Below are 14,842 nucleotides of genomic sequence, written 5' to 3'. Positions count from 1 at the left end.
GAACATCTTGGTGGTATACAAATAATAATACAAAGGACCTTTTTACAAAGGACGGATGACACGGGTATCTTTCTGTGCTGTGTGCTGGAAGCTAAGCAGCAGTGCCTGTCCTAGGAGCTTTGTATTCCAAATAGGCACCACAGGAGGAGGAACCTGCAGGAAAAGAGGTAAGATAATCTGTGCAAAGCCACGTGCCTGAGCCTCCTGTACCCGGGGTTCAATTCCGTGTCTCTATCCAGTGGACAATGCTACAAGTTGAGAGCCTGGGAAAGCAGTTAAGAGACTTACCTGTGGAAAGTGGCAGTGAAATTGTTGCAGGCCTTAGGAGCTTCAGAGGAAGAAAGCTCTTGCAACACTCCAGGGGAATGACATAACAAAAAATGGTGCTATATAAACAGAGAGACCTGTGAAGTAGGCTAATGCATATCCATGGAGACCTTCATTGAAAAGCACGGTTAACTGCATCAAAACAGAAATACTACTCAGGCTGCAGCCCTTCTCTCTCTGGAGTAGACATCTCCTGATGACAGCTCCAATTCTTTGGGCAAGGTGCACGGCACGGGACTTTGTCATTACCGTTCCTCAATGTAAGTCCTAACTGAGTCCTCCCACTCTGGCCTGCTGTCTCCTGCGCTGCTTTCTGTGCTTTGAATTGATTGTTTGCCCTCTTTTTCTTTATGAAAGCTTTTTAAAACAGATTTCTCCCACTGAGAGTTGCTCAGGTTTCCGTTTAGCGTATGCAAACTACCTTTGTCTCTTTAAGTTCCTGGACCAGATTCAGCTAAGTGGTTGTTTTATTAAATAGGATGACGCACATGCTCAAAATGAGATCAGTCTCCCTCTCTTTCTATATATATTCACATATATATATAACGTATATACACTTCTCATATATATGGATATAAGTTGAGCAACTTACGTATGGAGAATCATTACAATGTCAGCTGTAAAATCTGATATGATTCTGTACAGGTTTTGCAAAGCAGTAGCTTCATGGGAGTTGGTAATTTTGGCAGATACTGGTTCAAGGAGGTTAAGGACATATTCAAGTGGTCTAAACTCCACCAGATACTGAGGTTGGAAACCAGGCCATTTGAAAAATAACCATTAGAAACCTCAGCCTAATTGCATTAAAAAGCAGTGATTCTGTTATACCTGTGTGGATAAGCGCTTTCATAAAGTATTCAGTGTTGGTGCTTGGGGTTTATTTGCTTCCTCTGTGTCTAATTTTTATTCAAGAGGGTCACAGTACATTCATGTGATGAACCTGGGAAATAATTTAATTTAAATCTCAGAAAAAAGTGCAAACACCACTGGGCACCTATCAAGTTTGAGTACTAAGGTCAAAGCATTTCATGTCATTCTTTAGAAACATACTGGGGGTTTTTGTGTCTCTGGGAAAATACTAAATCAGGAAGACTTGTTAACAAAGTGTATGAGCAGGTACAAATGCAATGAAGTTTCAAGTTGATTTTTTAGACTGGAATTCATATTTGTGATTTGCTATGGCTGGGAGCTCCCAACAAACTCTGAGCGTCCATGCCACAGCACGAAGCGTGAGAGAGCGGTGATCAGTCTGTCATAGGTCTGTCTCATTAAGCCGATATACTCTGTTTGGTTAACTCCATCGATGCTTTCATGTAATTAATATATTTTGGGAGTCTGCTTGCAGTCTTTGACTGATGATTGTGTTCCCTTGTACAGATAAAGGTGGAACCAGTTGTTCCGGCTCCATCACCGGTTATTCCTCGGCTGACATTAAGAGTGGGTGCAGGCCAAGACAAGATGTAAGTACAAATAAATCCATCTGCAAGGTGTACGCTTACCACAGTTCATCCTCTGTCACTTGTGGTAGCTCTTATTTTCAGTGGGAAACGCTTAAAAACTAGTGGCAAATGACATCCATACAGCTATGACATCTTTTGACTATGCTAATGAAAAATCAAGCAGAATGCTTACCAATAGAAACTTTTTGGACATTTTGCCCTTTTTTTTCTACTCTCCAAGTGGGACCCATAGTCTTCTATCCTTTCTACTGTGTTTCTCACTCCGTGCGTTTCGAGGGCATGGATTACAAGACTCCATCTAGAGTCACATGATGCCTCCAGTGATATTTAGTGAGGTTTCTGTAATGGATGGTTATCCGTAGTGTAACCTACAGCTAAGTTTCATAATGCTCTTCAGCTAACAAGTGTTTTATGCTTTAAAACATAACAGTTGAAATTCCTTTATACGCGTCTGTTTTATTATAACTGTTGATGATTATTCATGAGTGTACCTAACACATTTCAAATGTCAGTTCATTAGCTCCCTAATTATTGGGTGCTGTTGTACAAATAATAGTTACTTTGTACTGTATGAGCGTAAATAGGATGATCCCTATCCTGAGATCATACAGCATAAACAGGTGGCTGGAGAGGCTGGGGAAACCATGCGTCACTGGGCTTTTTAGGCTGGTCCTGTGTTGTACGTGAAGGGTTTCTTTTAATTGGGTTTTTCATGTTTTTAATGGCACAGAGCACACTTTCATGTCTGATGGTAAACATGAGCACCAGATTTTTTTTTCCATTCATCACATTAAATATTGCTAATGTAGTTGTTCCTCTTTTGTAGCCATTCTGAACTAAATCTCCTAATTGCTAATTTTTCTGCTTTATAAGTTAAATTGTGTCTTTGATGATTATTCTGTTTTTTCTGTGCTGTCCTACCCTTCAGTAGGTGAGTTTTACTAGTTTGAAGTTACTACCGGACTTTAGTCATTTCTTGGTTTCTATGGGACAGCCCCACCCCAAATATCAGGGCTTCTTCCTGCTCTTCAACCGTTTCTGCTCTTTTCCTTTCACAGTATTTGAGTGTGATCTAAGATTTCTGTGCCTCAGATTGCTGTAGGAAAGCTCCTGCTTTCTCAGAACAGTTGTCTGTCCTGCTGTGCAAATTTGAACGTGCACGCGTGGACAGACTGTCCCTTTAAAGCCCACAAATCCATTTTCCTCCTTGAGGAGCTATGGATACTTTTAAACTCCTCTTTTTCAAGGACTGTACTAGTGTTTGTTTGGGGAAAATTAAGTCATATTTTCAAGGCAGAGCTTCTAAATTAAACTTCTGAAGCCATATTTTAGCACCAGAGAGTTGGCTTTGCTTCCCGTCTTATCTCACCCCAGTCTTTCTCATACCCACACACATTTTGAGAAGGGACTTCAGACTCCATCTGCTTGCTACAAATCATATGGGTACATCATCGTCAGCCCTGCCAGCCCGTGGTGGGTCAGAGATACTGAAATCTTGTTTTATGGCCTTTTGGGAAACTCGCTTCAATCCCAGTTTCTTTTGTGCATCTTTAGTGGCACCCTGATGTCCAACTGAGGACCTCAAGCATTGTGATCCTTAGCACGGCAGAGCCTAGGGTTTAAACCCTGACTCCAGGATGGGAGATACACAAAGCTGACTTAGCTCAAAGTTTCTAGACAAATTAGGGGAGAATTAAACACCAAGGCTGAGATCTTCAGGGGCAGGGGAGTCCTGGAGGCAGCTGGTAGGAAATGCTAAAAAGTGGTTTTGCTGCAGCTCCCTGCAGCATCTGTACTGCGTCTAGGAGGGGAACTTCATCTTCTCCACGTGACTCTGGTCCTTGAGATTGCTTTAGGATGCATGACCAAATGAGGTTTGAGTCATTAGTATTCCATCTCTTTGCTTACTAGTTTCCCTTTTCTACCTTAAATATCTCCTCACTGCCCACCATACTGGCACCCTAAAGTTCTCCCAGTGTAATGGCTGTATCACCCAGTTGCACCTTCTGGCTGATGGCAAACAAGAACTTACGGAGCTTTGTAATAGCTTTTAGGATTTGTCGTAGTTTTCCAAGGCAAAATCCAGGAAGAAATTTGCCGTTATACAGTTTGCGCCACGTGGCTCTGGGAACTGTTTTGTGTTGTGTGTCGATCCGATGCCTAATGCGGCTGGGCTCGCAGTGGAGCTGTCCTACTCTAAATAAAACTTTTGCTTTCATCCTCAACGATTAATATTCAGCCTGAACTCAGAGCATATTTTAATTTTCATGTGTTGTGATCGTTATGAAAAGGAGTGGTGTGCCTCTGAGGCAAAGCATTACATAGCTGCGTGTGTGGCTTGGACCTCTGAAGTAATACCAGAAGTCTCTGCGACCTCTATTTAAAGTTATTAGTTGAAAAGACCATAGTAGGATCATCAACCTTTTAAGCAGCTGGTAACAGGCAGAAACAAAAGCTTTTGTGACGTGTTATGGTAAGGGAAAATTAAACTTACGTTTCATCTGTGTTGGTAACGGAGTTCTGAATATCTGGCAATTATCATATAGAAATGTTGTGTTTCAGTTAGCATGTCTCTGGAGTTTACTAGCACGGGATTGTTTGAGAATACCATGAATTGCCATTGTGGTGGGTTGACCCTGGCTGGATGCCAGGTGCCCACCAAAGCCGCTCTGTCACTCTCCTCCTCAGCTGGACAGGGGAGAGAAAATATAACGAAAGCCTCATGGCTCAAGATAAGGACAGGGAGAGATCACTCACCAATTACCGTCACGGGCAAAACAGACTTGACTTGGGGAAATTAGTTTAATTTATGACCAATCAAATCAGAGTAAGATAATGGAAATAAACCCAAATCTTAAAACACCTTCCCCCCACCCCTCCCTTCTTCCCAGGCTTAACTTCACTCCCAAATTCTCTCCCTCCTCCCCTCCAGTGGCGCAGAGGGACAGGGAATGGGGGTTGGGGTCAGTTCATCACACGTTGTCTCTGCTGCTCCTTCCTCTTCAGGGGCAGGACTCCTCACTCTTCCTCTGCTCCAGCGTGGGGTCCCACCCACGGGAGACAGTCCTCCACAAACTTCTCCAACGTGGGTCCTTCCCACGGGCTGCAGTTCTTCACGAACTGCTCCAGCATCGGTTCCTCCCCTGGGCTGCAGTCCTTCAGGCACAGACTGCTCCAGCGTGGGTCGCCCATGGGGTCACAAGTCCTGCCAGCAAACCTGCTCCAGCCTGGGCTCCTCTCTCCACGGGGCCACAGGTCCTGCCAGGAGCCTGCTCCAGTGCGGGCTTCCCACGGGGTCACAGCCTCCTTCGGGCATCCCCCTTCTCCAGCGTGGGGTCCTCTGTTCCTGGGCTGCAGGTGGAGATCTGCTCCCCCGTGGACCTCCCTGGGCTGCAGGGGGACAGCCTGCCTCACCGTGGTCTTCCCCACGGGCTGCAGGGGAATCTCTGCTCCGGCGCCTGGAGCATCCCCTCCCCTCCTTCTGCACTGACCTGGGGGTCTGCAGGGCTGGTGCTCTCACATCTTCTCACTCCTCTCTCTGGCTGCTGTTTCTGTGCCTGCTGCAACTTTTTCCCCTTCTTAAATGTGTTCTCCCAGAGGCACTACCACCGTTGCTGATGGGCTCAGCCTTGGCCAGTGGTGGGTCTGTCTTGGAGCCGGCTGGCATTGGCTCTGTTGGACATGGGGGAAGCTTCTAGCAGCTTCTCACAGAAGCCACCCTGTAACCCCCCTGCTACCAAAACCTTGCCATGCAAACCCAGTACAGCTGTGGAGAGGTATGAGAAAAGTTTTGGGGGATTCATAGAATTTGATGAGTGAAAACTAGATGGAGTAATGAGTTATTTCCATTTCCTCTGTTAGAGAGAAGAGCTGTTTGGAGGCTTTTGGAAGTACTTAAGTACCTATTCAACTGGAGGTTGGTTTGTTTGGGGGAACTTCATATAAAACATTGTCTTTAATGGAACTACTTACAGATCTTGGTGAGCCCATGAAGTCTTTCGGGTGTCTGAAGAAAAAGTGTCAGATTGATGGTGCTTGAAATGGAGATTCATGTCATACCATAAACACAGCACAACGGCAACACAAGTTTACTCAAATAATGCAGCAGTGGTGAGGAAAATGCCTTTGCAGTGTAGCAAACTGTTTCTTGTCTATCATTTCACTTCTTGGCTCCTCTACTTGGACCAACGTACAAAGTAGTGATGGTAGTGTCAGAGAAGTCTCCTTCTTTCTTGTTTCTGTGAATACGAGTACATATTGCTCCTAGATTCAAAGTGACACCTGCATTTGAGCTTGTCTGGTGTGCAAATATTCTTACAACACACATCAGTTCAAAAGAGACAGGTATTAATAACGTTAGGTTAATAGACACAAAAATGTACTGTTGCTGAAAGATGGATAAACCCACATTGGAAAAACTGTTCTACTTTAGCTTTTTTTTGCCAGTGTTTTAACTGCACAGTAAAACAAGAAGAAAGTAGATTATAATCAAAGCATTTCCATCTTAGTTGTAAACAATTACAGCAATACTTGCATGGATGCCACATTAGAAGAAATTTACTGGATTCCATTCTAATGCAATTAGAGCTAATTTTGTTCTTTAAATGAATAAAAGGTCAGCTAGTAAATCTAGTTTATCTCAAGTCCAGGCTTCAATAAATTGTTTTATTTAATTTGTTGTAAAAGATCTTATCCTTAATGGGCCTAGCTCTTATTGGTTTGCTTGGGTTCTAAAATATTTATGACCACCTTTTTAGATATGATTTGAATGATATGTTGGAAGGGTTTTTCACTGATTTTTTTTTTTCCACTCCAGTGTTATCAAGGTAGATTGCTAACTGAGTTAGCATAGGAAGGAACTAGAGATGCTATCTTTTTTTAAAAAAACAAAACAAAACAAAAACCCAGAGCTAGTATAGACTTCTAAATTTTAAATCGACTGCAAATGATGAGCAGAATTTAATACTTTTATTCAATTGCACCATGGTTTCTTTTTGTCTAGTTATTTTTTCTTAAGCACAATCATTTTTTATACCCATAAGTTTTTAAAAAGCGTATCTGTTGATGAGGTGTTGACATTCCAGCTACTACCACAGTTGACATAAACTTCAGCAAAAGTACGTGCTGTAATTTTTAATACTTCAGATAAATTGATTCTACATTTAAATACAGTTTTTAAGAAAAAACACATGGCTTCTGACACTAGTGCCAGACCACAAAGCAGAGTACCACTCACCGGTTGCTGTTCCAGTGCTTCTGTGACTTAGAAGCAGGATATATATTTTTTGTGAAATCAGGTCTCCAGATCTACCTTAAAATTTCAGGCTTTTGCTCCAGACTTGTACTGCATCATATCATAGCTCTGCCATCAGCAGGGAACCTGGAAACAAGACATGAGAAGGGGAAAGACAGGTCTTTTAACAGTGTTTAACTTGTAAACCTGACCTGCTGCTCTAATGAAGTTGCCCCTTATCTTACATATTTTTAAAGCGAGTAGATATGTGACTTTCTCCAAAACCAGATTGCACACATGCTCAGATACGTATGCGTATGTGTTTATAAAAAAATGTATATTAAATAACCTGTGGATTGTAAAATAAAATCCTAAAAGGATTAAGGGATAGAAAAATTTTTGTTATCCAGATATTTAATTGACTCCACTAAAGCTTTTTATCGCTTGGTAGGATATTATCAGTCCAAGGCCTAACTTACATTCGTTTGGAGGCTCACTCGACTGCATGATATCCCCATGACAAAAGGCACCAGCATAGCTAGCTGACATCCTTTGTAGGGAATCTCAAATCCAAGTGGCAATATAGACCAAACCGGAGCCTGTCCTGTCGCTTTCTGTTTTATTACACCGAGTTTCTGTGATCGTCCACCTAAGAACTTCTACTGCAGTAAGGTGCTCATGGCACGTATTTTTATAAATAGGCAAAATAGCATGTGTCTGAAAAAATGGAAGCCTGAAAGGAAATGCAGCTTGAGAAAATCTCCACGTTGAAGCTATAACCCTACCTGAAACACAGCTGGACTGTTGGAGGAGTTTATTTTTCATAAATTTACATGGTTTGGGTCATCACTGCTACTTGCTCAAGAATTTGTTATTTTAAGTGCAACCACAGCTGGGCAACAGAATTGCACTAAAACAGTTCTTTATTCATACTTTTTGAAATTCTGTAAAACTTCATTATCTAACCTGCAGCCACCAAGTTTATTATAGGGTAATGTTCTCCAAAAACCAGATGCCTAAATGATGGATCTCCTATCTGCAACAAGCTTTAATTTATGTAAGAGTTGAGCTGCAGACTCTCCAGAGAGTGAATTTTCTTGGGAAAACTACACATACACATACACAATCAGACTTTATAAAGGTAATGGTACCAAGGGAGGAGAGAAGACGATGGTATTAGCAAACCCATCAATAGCTTTTTATTGACCTGGTTGAAGACAAGAAATTAGGCAAGGACCATGGTGGTATTCCCCTAAGCTCACTGGGGATCTGTAGTTGCTGCTGCAACATGATTATGTATTTTTTTGAAAACTGCTCAAACTCCCCGGGAGTTGTGGAAAAAAGCTAGATACCTAAGACAGGACTTTGCTATTAGCTTCAGTTAAACTAGAATTCTGCCCTATGTAGTTTCCAAGAATGCATCTTATTTTTAAAGTATCATCTTTGGTGGATGTTCAGGATCTTTCATTTTTAATAGGGTTGTTCTCGTACAGATAAATCAGACCATGTGAAGAAACTTTTGAACTTCGAGTGCTATTCAGTGGAGAGCTACTCAGACTTTGATAATTTAGATGACTGTCTTCATAGTGTTTGCCCACAATAGCTGAATAATGGGGTTCATTAACCTCCCTGTGTAGGCATACCCAAATTGTTTGCCTCTAGCCTTGGCTCCCTACGTGTGGCTGGGGAGGAAAGGATTGGCTTTTTATTGACTTGTCAAGCCATAGGTTTGCATTACTGGCCAAGTAGCTCATGACCCATTCCATTTATTTCACTGTTTTGTGGTGGGGAAACAGGTAAAGGAATCCTGCTGGAAGCCCCTCCTTCCGCACGTTTTTATGAATAAGAGCAGTGTTTGGAGCAGTTAAGGCACCGTGACCAAATCCTCCAAAAGACGTAATGCAAGCAGCATGGGGCTATTGTGGGACACAGCTGTGGGCGGTGTTGGTTACCCTGCGAGACGTTGCTTATTCAACAGAAAGCTCTGGAGGAGAACTTAGTGTGGAATTAAAGAGGAGGGAAAAAGTGATACTTCAGGGAGAAAAATGTAGAAGGATAAACCACTGTTTGGAAAAATTAAACAATAGAGTCCGGGCAGCAAAAGTCTGTGTTTATTGCAGTACTAATGGGTATCCCAATTATTTTACAGTGTAGCACTTCGCAGAGAAAGACTGTGTTGTTAACCGTGCGTTAACAGAATTAATGCTCTGGGTGTCAATCCAACTTTTGCTGTAAGACGGAAAAGAGCGCGTAATGGTGAAATAATTTTTTTATATGATCAATAGACCACCTAAGTGAGGAGGCAAAGTAATGGGAAATGATCTTGCTCCTCTGCAAGGCTGCAGAGGTGTGCTTAAGGAATTCCAGTGATCTTTACAGCTTTCATAAATCTTTGTGTGTGTGTGTGTGTATATACATACCCACATTTTTCTGTTCTGTAGTCTTTTAAATTGTAAGAGCTGGAGGACTGATTTTCAGTGCCTTTTTAAATGCTGAATATATTTTAATGAAGATATTGTCTTGGGTATGATTCATATCCCCTTCCCAATTATTCTTTTTTAGTGTAACATATTGGCCCTGATCCTGCAGTAAAATCCCCATGTGTGGTCTTATATCCATCCAAAAGTCTCCTTCACTTCAGTGGAGGTTCCCCAGCCTCTCCGTTGCTGCAGGATTGCAGCTTTTACATGCAAAAAATGAAGAATACCATATCCCTTTTACCAAAACAAGTAAATGATCATTTTTGTTTATATTTCTAGAGGTGATTCAGAAGAGTTTTTTCTTCCTTGAGTGTGAGTTATTTCCAACTTCAGATGTAGTCCTTAGCTTTTTTCTTCTATTCTTTTTTTTTTTAATTACTGAAGCCACCCCAACTAATTATTCATCCTGTTTATGGAAGGTGGTAGGCTGTGGCAAATTATTTTCATTTTGCTGCTGGCCACATTGGGTGATGACTCCAAAAGTGAATCTGTAAAAAGGCTTGAGTCATTAGAAAACAAAACAACTTACTGTGAGATTCTTTGATTTTGCTGCTTATTGCTCAAGAGTAAAAAAATTGTACACTATATACCACAATTAAAAAAAAAAAAAGAAAAATACTTCAGGCAGGTTTAGACACATAAGCAAATTGCTTGTCTAAATGGGCATGAGCAGCTGCCCTTATAAAGCACAACAGAAAGCGACCAAATATGTGTGAAAGATTAGAAAGGCAGATGGGTATTTGTTTAAAAAATAGACTTTGCTCCGTAGAAGATGACTGCAAGAGACTGATTTGTTCTTGTCTTTGACAGAAGTGCTTCTTTTTATTCACTCTTTTCTTGAAGTTTTTACACAAAAGTGAGGAAACTGTACAGACCCAAGGATTCATGTTCTAGTTCCTGGGAGCTGGATGTGGGCAAGAGAGCCATAAAGAAGTAGCCATCCATAGACACAAAAGAAAAAGGTGGTCCTACCTGAATTTAGTAGAGTTGTCCTGCGAGCAATTGATCTCTAGCTGTACGGAGCCTCCAAGTTCAGGACTGACCGGCTCGCTTGGTTCTTTCAAAAACACGTCTCAGTAACAAGCTGGAAATTACAGTTTGCTGGCATAGTTTTGTGGTAGTTAATAAAATTCGTATTCTACACTAGTTCTCATTAAAGAGAGTAGATGTAGGATTGGTTTATGGGCAAGCTTCTAGATCATGCATCCCATAACATAGCCCAAAACAAATGACAATAAAGGGCAGTTTGCAAAGAACACATAAGAGAAAGTTTGCGAAGAGCTCATTGGCATAAACATGTTTTACCAGCTTCTGGTTTTGCTGTTGAGAGCTCAGCAGAAGGGGATAATGCCAGGTGGTTTTCACATCGAAGCTCTGAGCAGCTTGTTATTGATGATAAGAGAGGAAAGAAGATGAAAGATACCAAGACGCCACGCTACCAGCTCAGTTTTGTTTTGTCAGACTGGCGATGAACCATCCGGAGATGTAAGTCAGAATGGTGAGAAAGAACGGGAGGGAGATTTAGGAGTCATCGGCAGAAGGGTGTTTGTGGTTGTTGGGAGAAATACCCTGCTGTAACAGATACGGAGGGTGGAGGCCAAGGGCAGAACTCTGTTTCACTTAAAGTAATGGAAAAATAAACAGTAGAAAAACCTGTAATTCAATTTCAAGAGTGCAAATGCCCATAAACCAAAGGAGTTACCTAGACATGTCAGCTGGACTGAAGACCTAATGGATTCAAAAGTGGTGTTTTCTGCCTGTGGGAGGGGGGCACTTGTAGCAAAATGACTACAGAGTGAATTGTGTGAATAACTCCTTCCAAAAGGATGTTAGGAATAAGCATCATACCTCTAGGAGAAAAAGTCTGTTAGCAAAGAAGTTACGTCTTCAAGGCCAAAGACTGTGGAGATGAAGTCAGGCTTGGCAGAAGTCAAGCTGAATTAAATGTTGTGAAGGATATTGAGCAAATAGGAAAAGAAGGGAAGAAGATGGACCATGGAAATGAAGACAGGGAGAAGATGAAGGATGATATCGGTATGAGCAAAGAACAGAAAGAATACTTTCCTTCTGATCCTATGTTCGTTCTCTACTGAGAACTGGGACAAGACGGATAACAGCAGTTGACGGTGGTGGAAATTACCATAATGAATTGGGAAGTAAAATATAGGGACCTTTACGCGCTGAAGTCAAGGAATGGGATAATCTTTCTCCCAAGTTCTAGAAGAACTGGGTCGTGAATTTGCAGACTCAGTGACAGGTAATTTTTAATATATTTCTTTTTATTTTAAAGTGCAATGTTTGTTAGATCTATTTTTAATAAATAATAGAATAAATAGAAGTGCTGAAGAAGGGAAGAAAGGGAAAGTGATTTAGACACCCGATGACAGCAGTGCACATAATTATAAAACAAATTTTGGAGGAAGAGCTGATTAAAGGCTTGGAAGTAATGGAATAAAACACAGAATGGAAGTAAACCATACCAACAGGCTTGATACCAATCTTTGATAAGTAACTGATTTTCTAGGCTAGCCTAGTCCAATTGGCAGTCCCTGCAAGAGATGCAGCTGGCAACAGCTGATTTTTTGCTGTGCATCTTGGGTATTTGTTTCCACCACCAATGCTGAGAGCAGCTGCCTCCACCTCCCACTGCGGAGTGATTTCTTCTGGCCTGGGGAAGCCACCCCTGGGTGCAGGATCAAATCACTTCCCCTCCAAGGGAAAGTCACAGCTGCGGTGGAGAAGAGGTGAGACACTGGCATGTGAGTAGTTGGAATAAAGTTGACATCTATCCTACCATTGGAAGAAGGAATGCTCTCTTCTGGATGAATAGAAGATGGCAAATTCGAACTGGATTTCGGGAAAATGTTTAATACTATCACGCAGGACATTCATAGTGAAGCTGGCGAAGACGGGATTAGCAGAGGAGCTGCTCAGCAGCAAGGAACTAGCTCAAAGGAAGGTAGCAACTGAGAGTTGTAAGAGAGCTTGTATAACCAGAGAGGAGGTTACTAGTGAACATGCTCAAGGATGTATTTCAGGACTGGTTTGATTTAATAATTTCATTTAAAATTTTGTCACAGAAGGAGGTAGAACGCTGATGCTTTTTGTTGGCAGTAAGGTTGAAGGAGCGTGTCAGTACAAATGAGGATCTGATGATTGTCTGGAAAGAACTGGATCCCCTTGAAGGGAAAAATGGTATTTAATTCAGTAAATGAAAAATGGCCGTTAAGGCTTTGCATTTGAAGTGTACCAATAGAAACTTCAGCCAGAAGTAAAGGGCTGATCGGTAGATGTATCACTATGGTAGGTGCATTAAGTGGGTGAGGGATCGTTAGTTGATCACAGAACGACAAGAGTGGCCAACATGATACAAGTGTGACCGTAGGATGCATTGCAAGAGGTAATTTTAGCAGAGATAGTGAAAGTGTCCGGGCCATCATATGAGAACCTGTTGACACTTCATCTGAAATGTTATATTCAATTCTTGAAGGCAGCTTGTCTTCAGGAAGGATGAATTGGGAAGAGCAGGTGCAGAGGAAGGCTTGGAGCGCTGTTAGGGGGAGCATAGGGGAGCCCGTGTTATGATAGGAGAGGGGAGCAACTTTGTGTGTTTAGTCTAGCATGTGAAGAGGGGATATGATTGCTGGATACAAATACCTTAGGCAAGTAAACATTTTGGAGGGAGAAAGCAATTTAAGCTAAAGAACAACGTTGGCACAAAAAACAAATGGGACTTAATTGGCTATGAATGTAGGCTGGAAATTAGAAGAGGTTGCTGTGCCATCAGAGCGGTGAGATCCTGGAACAGGGTAATGGTGGGAACAAAAAGCTAAACCGGTTTTAAGGTGAAGCTCAATAAACTTGCGAATGGGATTAGGTGACACGATGCCTGTAAAATCACTAGACTCATTTGCCCGGGAAGGGATGTTTGCGGGGTTTTGCCATAGTGATGAAATGGAGAATGGGCTGTTGAGCTCCACGTGCGCCATTGAAGGTCAACATGCTTAGGTGGAAGTTGTGCCGTTTGTGTGAGACCAGGCAGCGTCCACAAAAATGGATGATACCTTGGAATAAGTGTTCAAAGTTTATTTTCCCTGATAGAGAAGAATTTCACTTTGCAGGCAATTTATCACATGAAAATATTTATATTTTTTTAATTTCAAGTTTAAGCACTGAAGTCTTTCCACTTGCAAAATTTCTAGGGCCTCCGCTGGGGGGTTGATACATTTTGGCACTCTGCAAATGCATGAGTTGGTCATAGTGTGTATTTGTGAAGCTTGTATTTGCCAATATGACCTGTTGGCACAGAATAAAATATGCAGCAGGGCATAAGCGATAAAAACTAAATTTCCCTTTCTAAAAGTAATATGGGAATTAGCCTACATTACAGAGCTTAAATTACACTGATTCTTCTCCAGGGTTGGAATAAAATTTTCAAAATCACCTCTAATCTGTGAAGAATCTAAACCATATGGAAATCTTCCGAATTCCCCTGGGTGGTTTTGACACTCTTACCCATAGGTCTTAGACAATTCCGTTTTTTTCTGGTGCAACAATCTCAGTTCCAGGTGTGACTGTTGCAGTGATAAAATAGTTACACCACTTAACTTTCTAGCATTGAGGAACTTATATCAAGAAGGGAATAGCAATACTAATAGATAATAATACCACTCGTAATAATCCAAGTGAGTTGTACTAGTTTTGATTACGTCAGTGCAGTGATGGTGTCATTTTCCTACATACAAAGAGCCCTTTAGCTCCTGCTCCTTACTTAAAAATGGGTCATGGGTTCAGAAAAGAATTAGGACTTTTCAAATGGTGTTTTTCCTTTGGGCAGAGAAACAGCTTCTTTGGAGCTCTGCCTTTGAGAAACAAAGATTCCTGTGATTTTTCACTAGACCTTTCAAAGTACTGATACAGCGTTTTTTTGGAGCTCATCACCCATAGCAATCACTCAGCCCCGTGGCTCATATCCTATTTTTGAAAAGCCATTTCCTTTCGGTGCACATGTCTTTTCCCTGTGTTTATATCAAGCAGTCAATGGGGCTTTCAGCTGTAAGGATCAGAATGAAATCAAATAAATTACTTCCAAAGATAGGAAACCATTTCACACCTTGGAGCCTCATTTTGCTCCAGATGTAACGTGTTACGGCTCATGCCAGTTAGAACTGATTATAAACCAACTGACCTGTTGCGACACTTAAAATCTTGGTAGAATTTGCACTTTGCCTGCAAGTCGACACTTCATTTTCATCCTGTTTGGGTTTGGATCTGTAGCTGTGAACGGGGTGATTGCCCCGGAGTAATGATTAAAATAGGTTTTTATTCACTCTATCGTTATG

At 41.6% G+C, this 14,842-nt stretch overlaps 1 protein-coding gene across 2 annotated transcripts in view; it reads left to right on the top strand.

Annotated features, from left to right (window-relative positions):
* The window catches only part of TAF3 (TATA-box binding protein associated factor 3), a 121,037-nt gene that overhangs the window by 95,770 nt on the left and 10,425 nt on the right, over positions 1-14,842 (top strand). For both annotated transcript variants that reach the window (XM_052790012.1, XM_052790014.1), the window contains exon 4: positions 1,705-1,787. In XM_052790012.1, coding sequence (XP_052645972.1) covers positions 1,705-1,787 — 83 coding nt within the window. The remainder of the gene's footprint in view (positions 1-1,704; positions 1,788-14,842) is intronic.

The sequence above is a fragment of the Harpia harpyja genome, chromosome 6, assembly GCF_026419915.1.
Source record: "Harpia harpyja isolate bHarHar1 chromosome 6, bHarHar1 primary haplotype, whole genome shotgun sequence".
Classification (NCBI taxonomy): Eukaryota; Metazoa; Chordata; class Aves; order Accipitriformes; family Accipitridae; genus Harpia; species Harpia harpyja.
The sequence above is the reverse complement of the archived record's forward strand: the minus strand, read 5'-3'. Positions and strand labels throughout refer to the sequence as shown.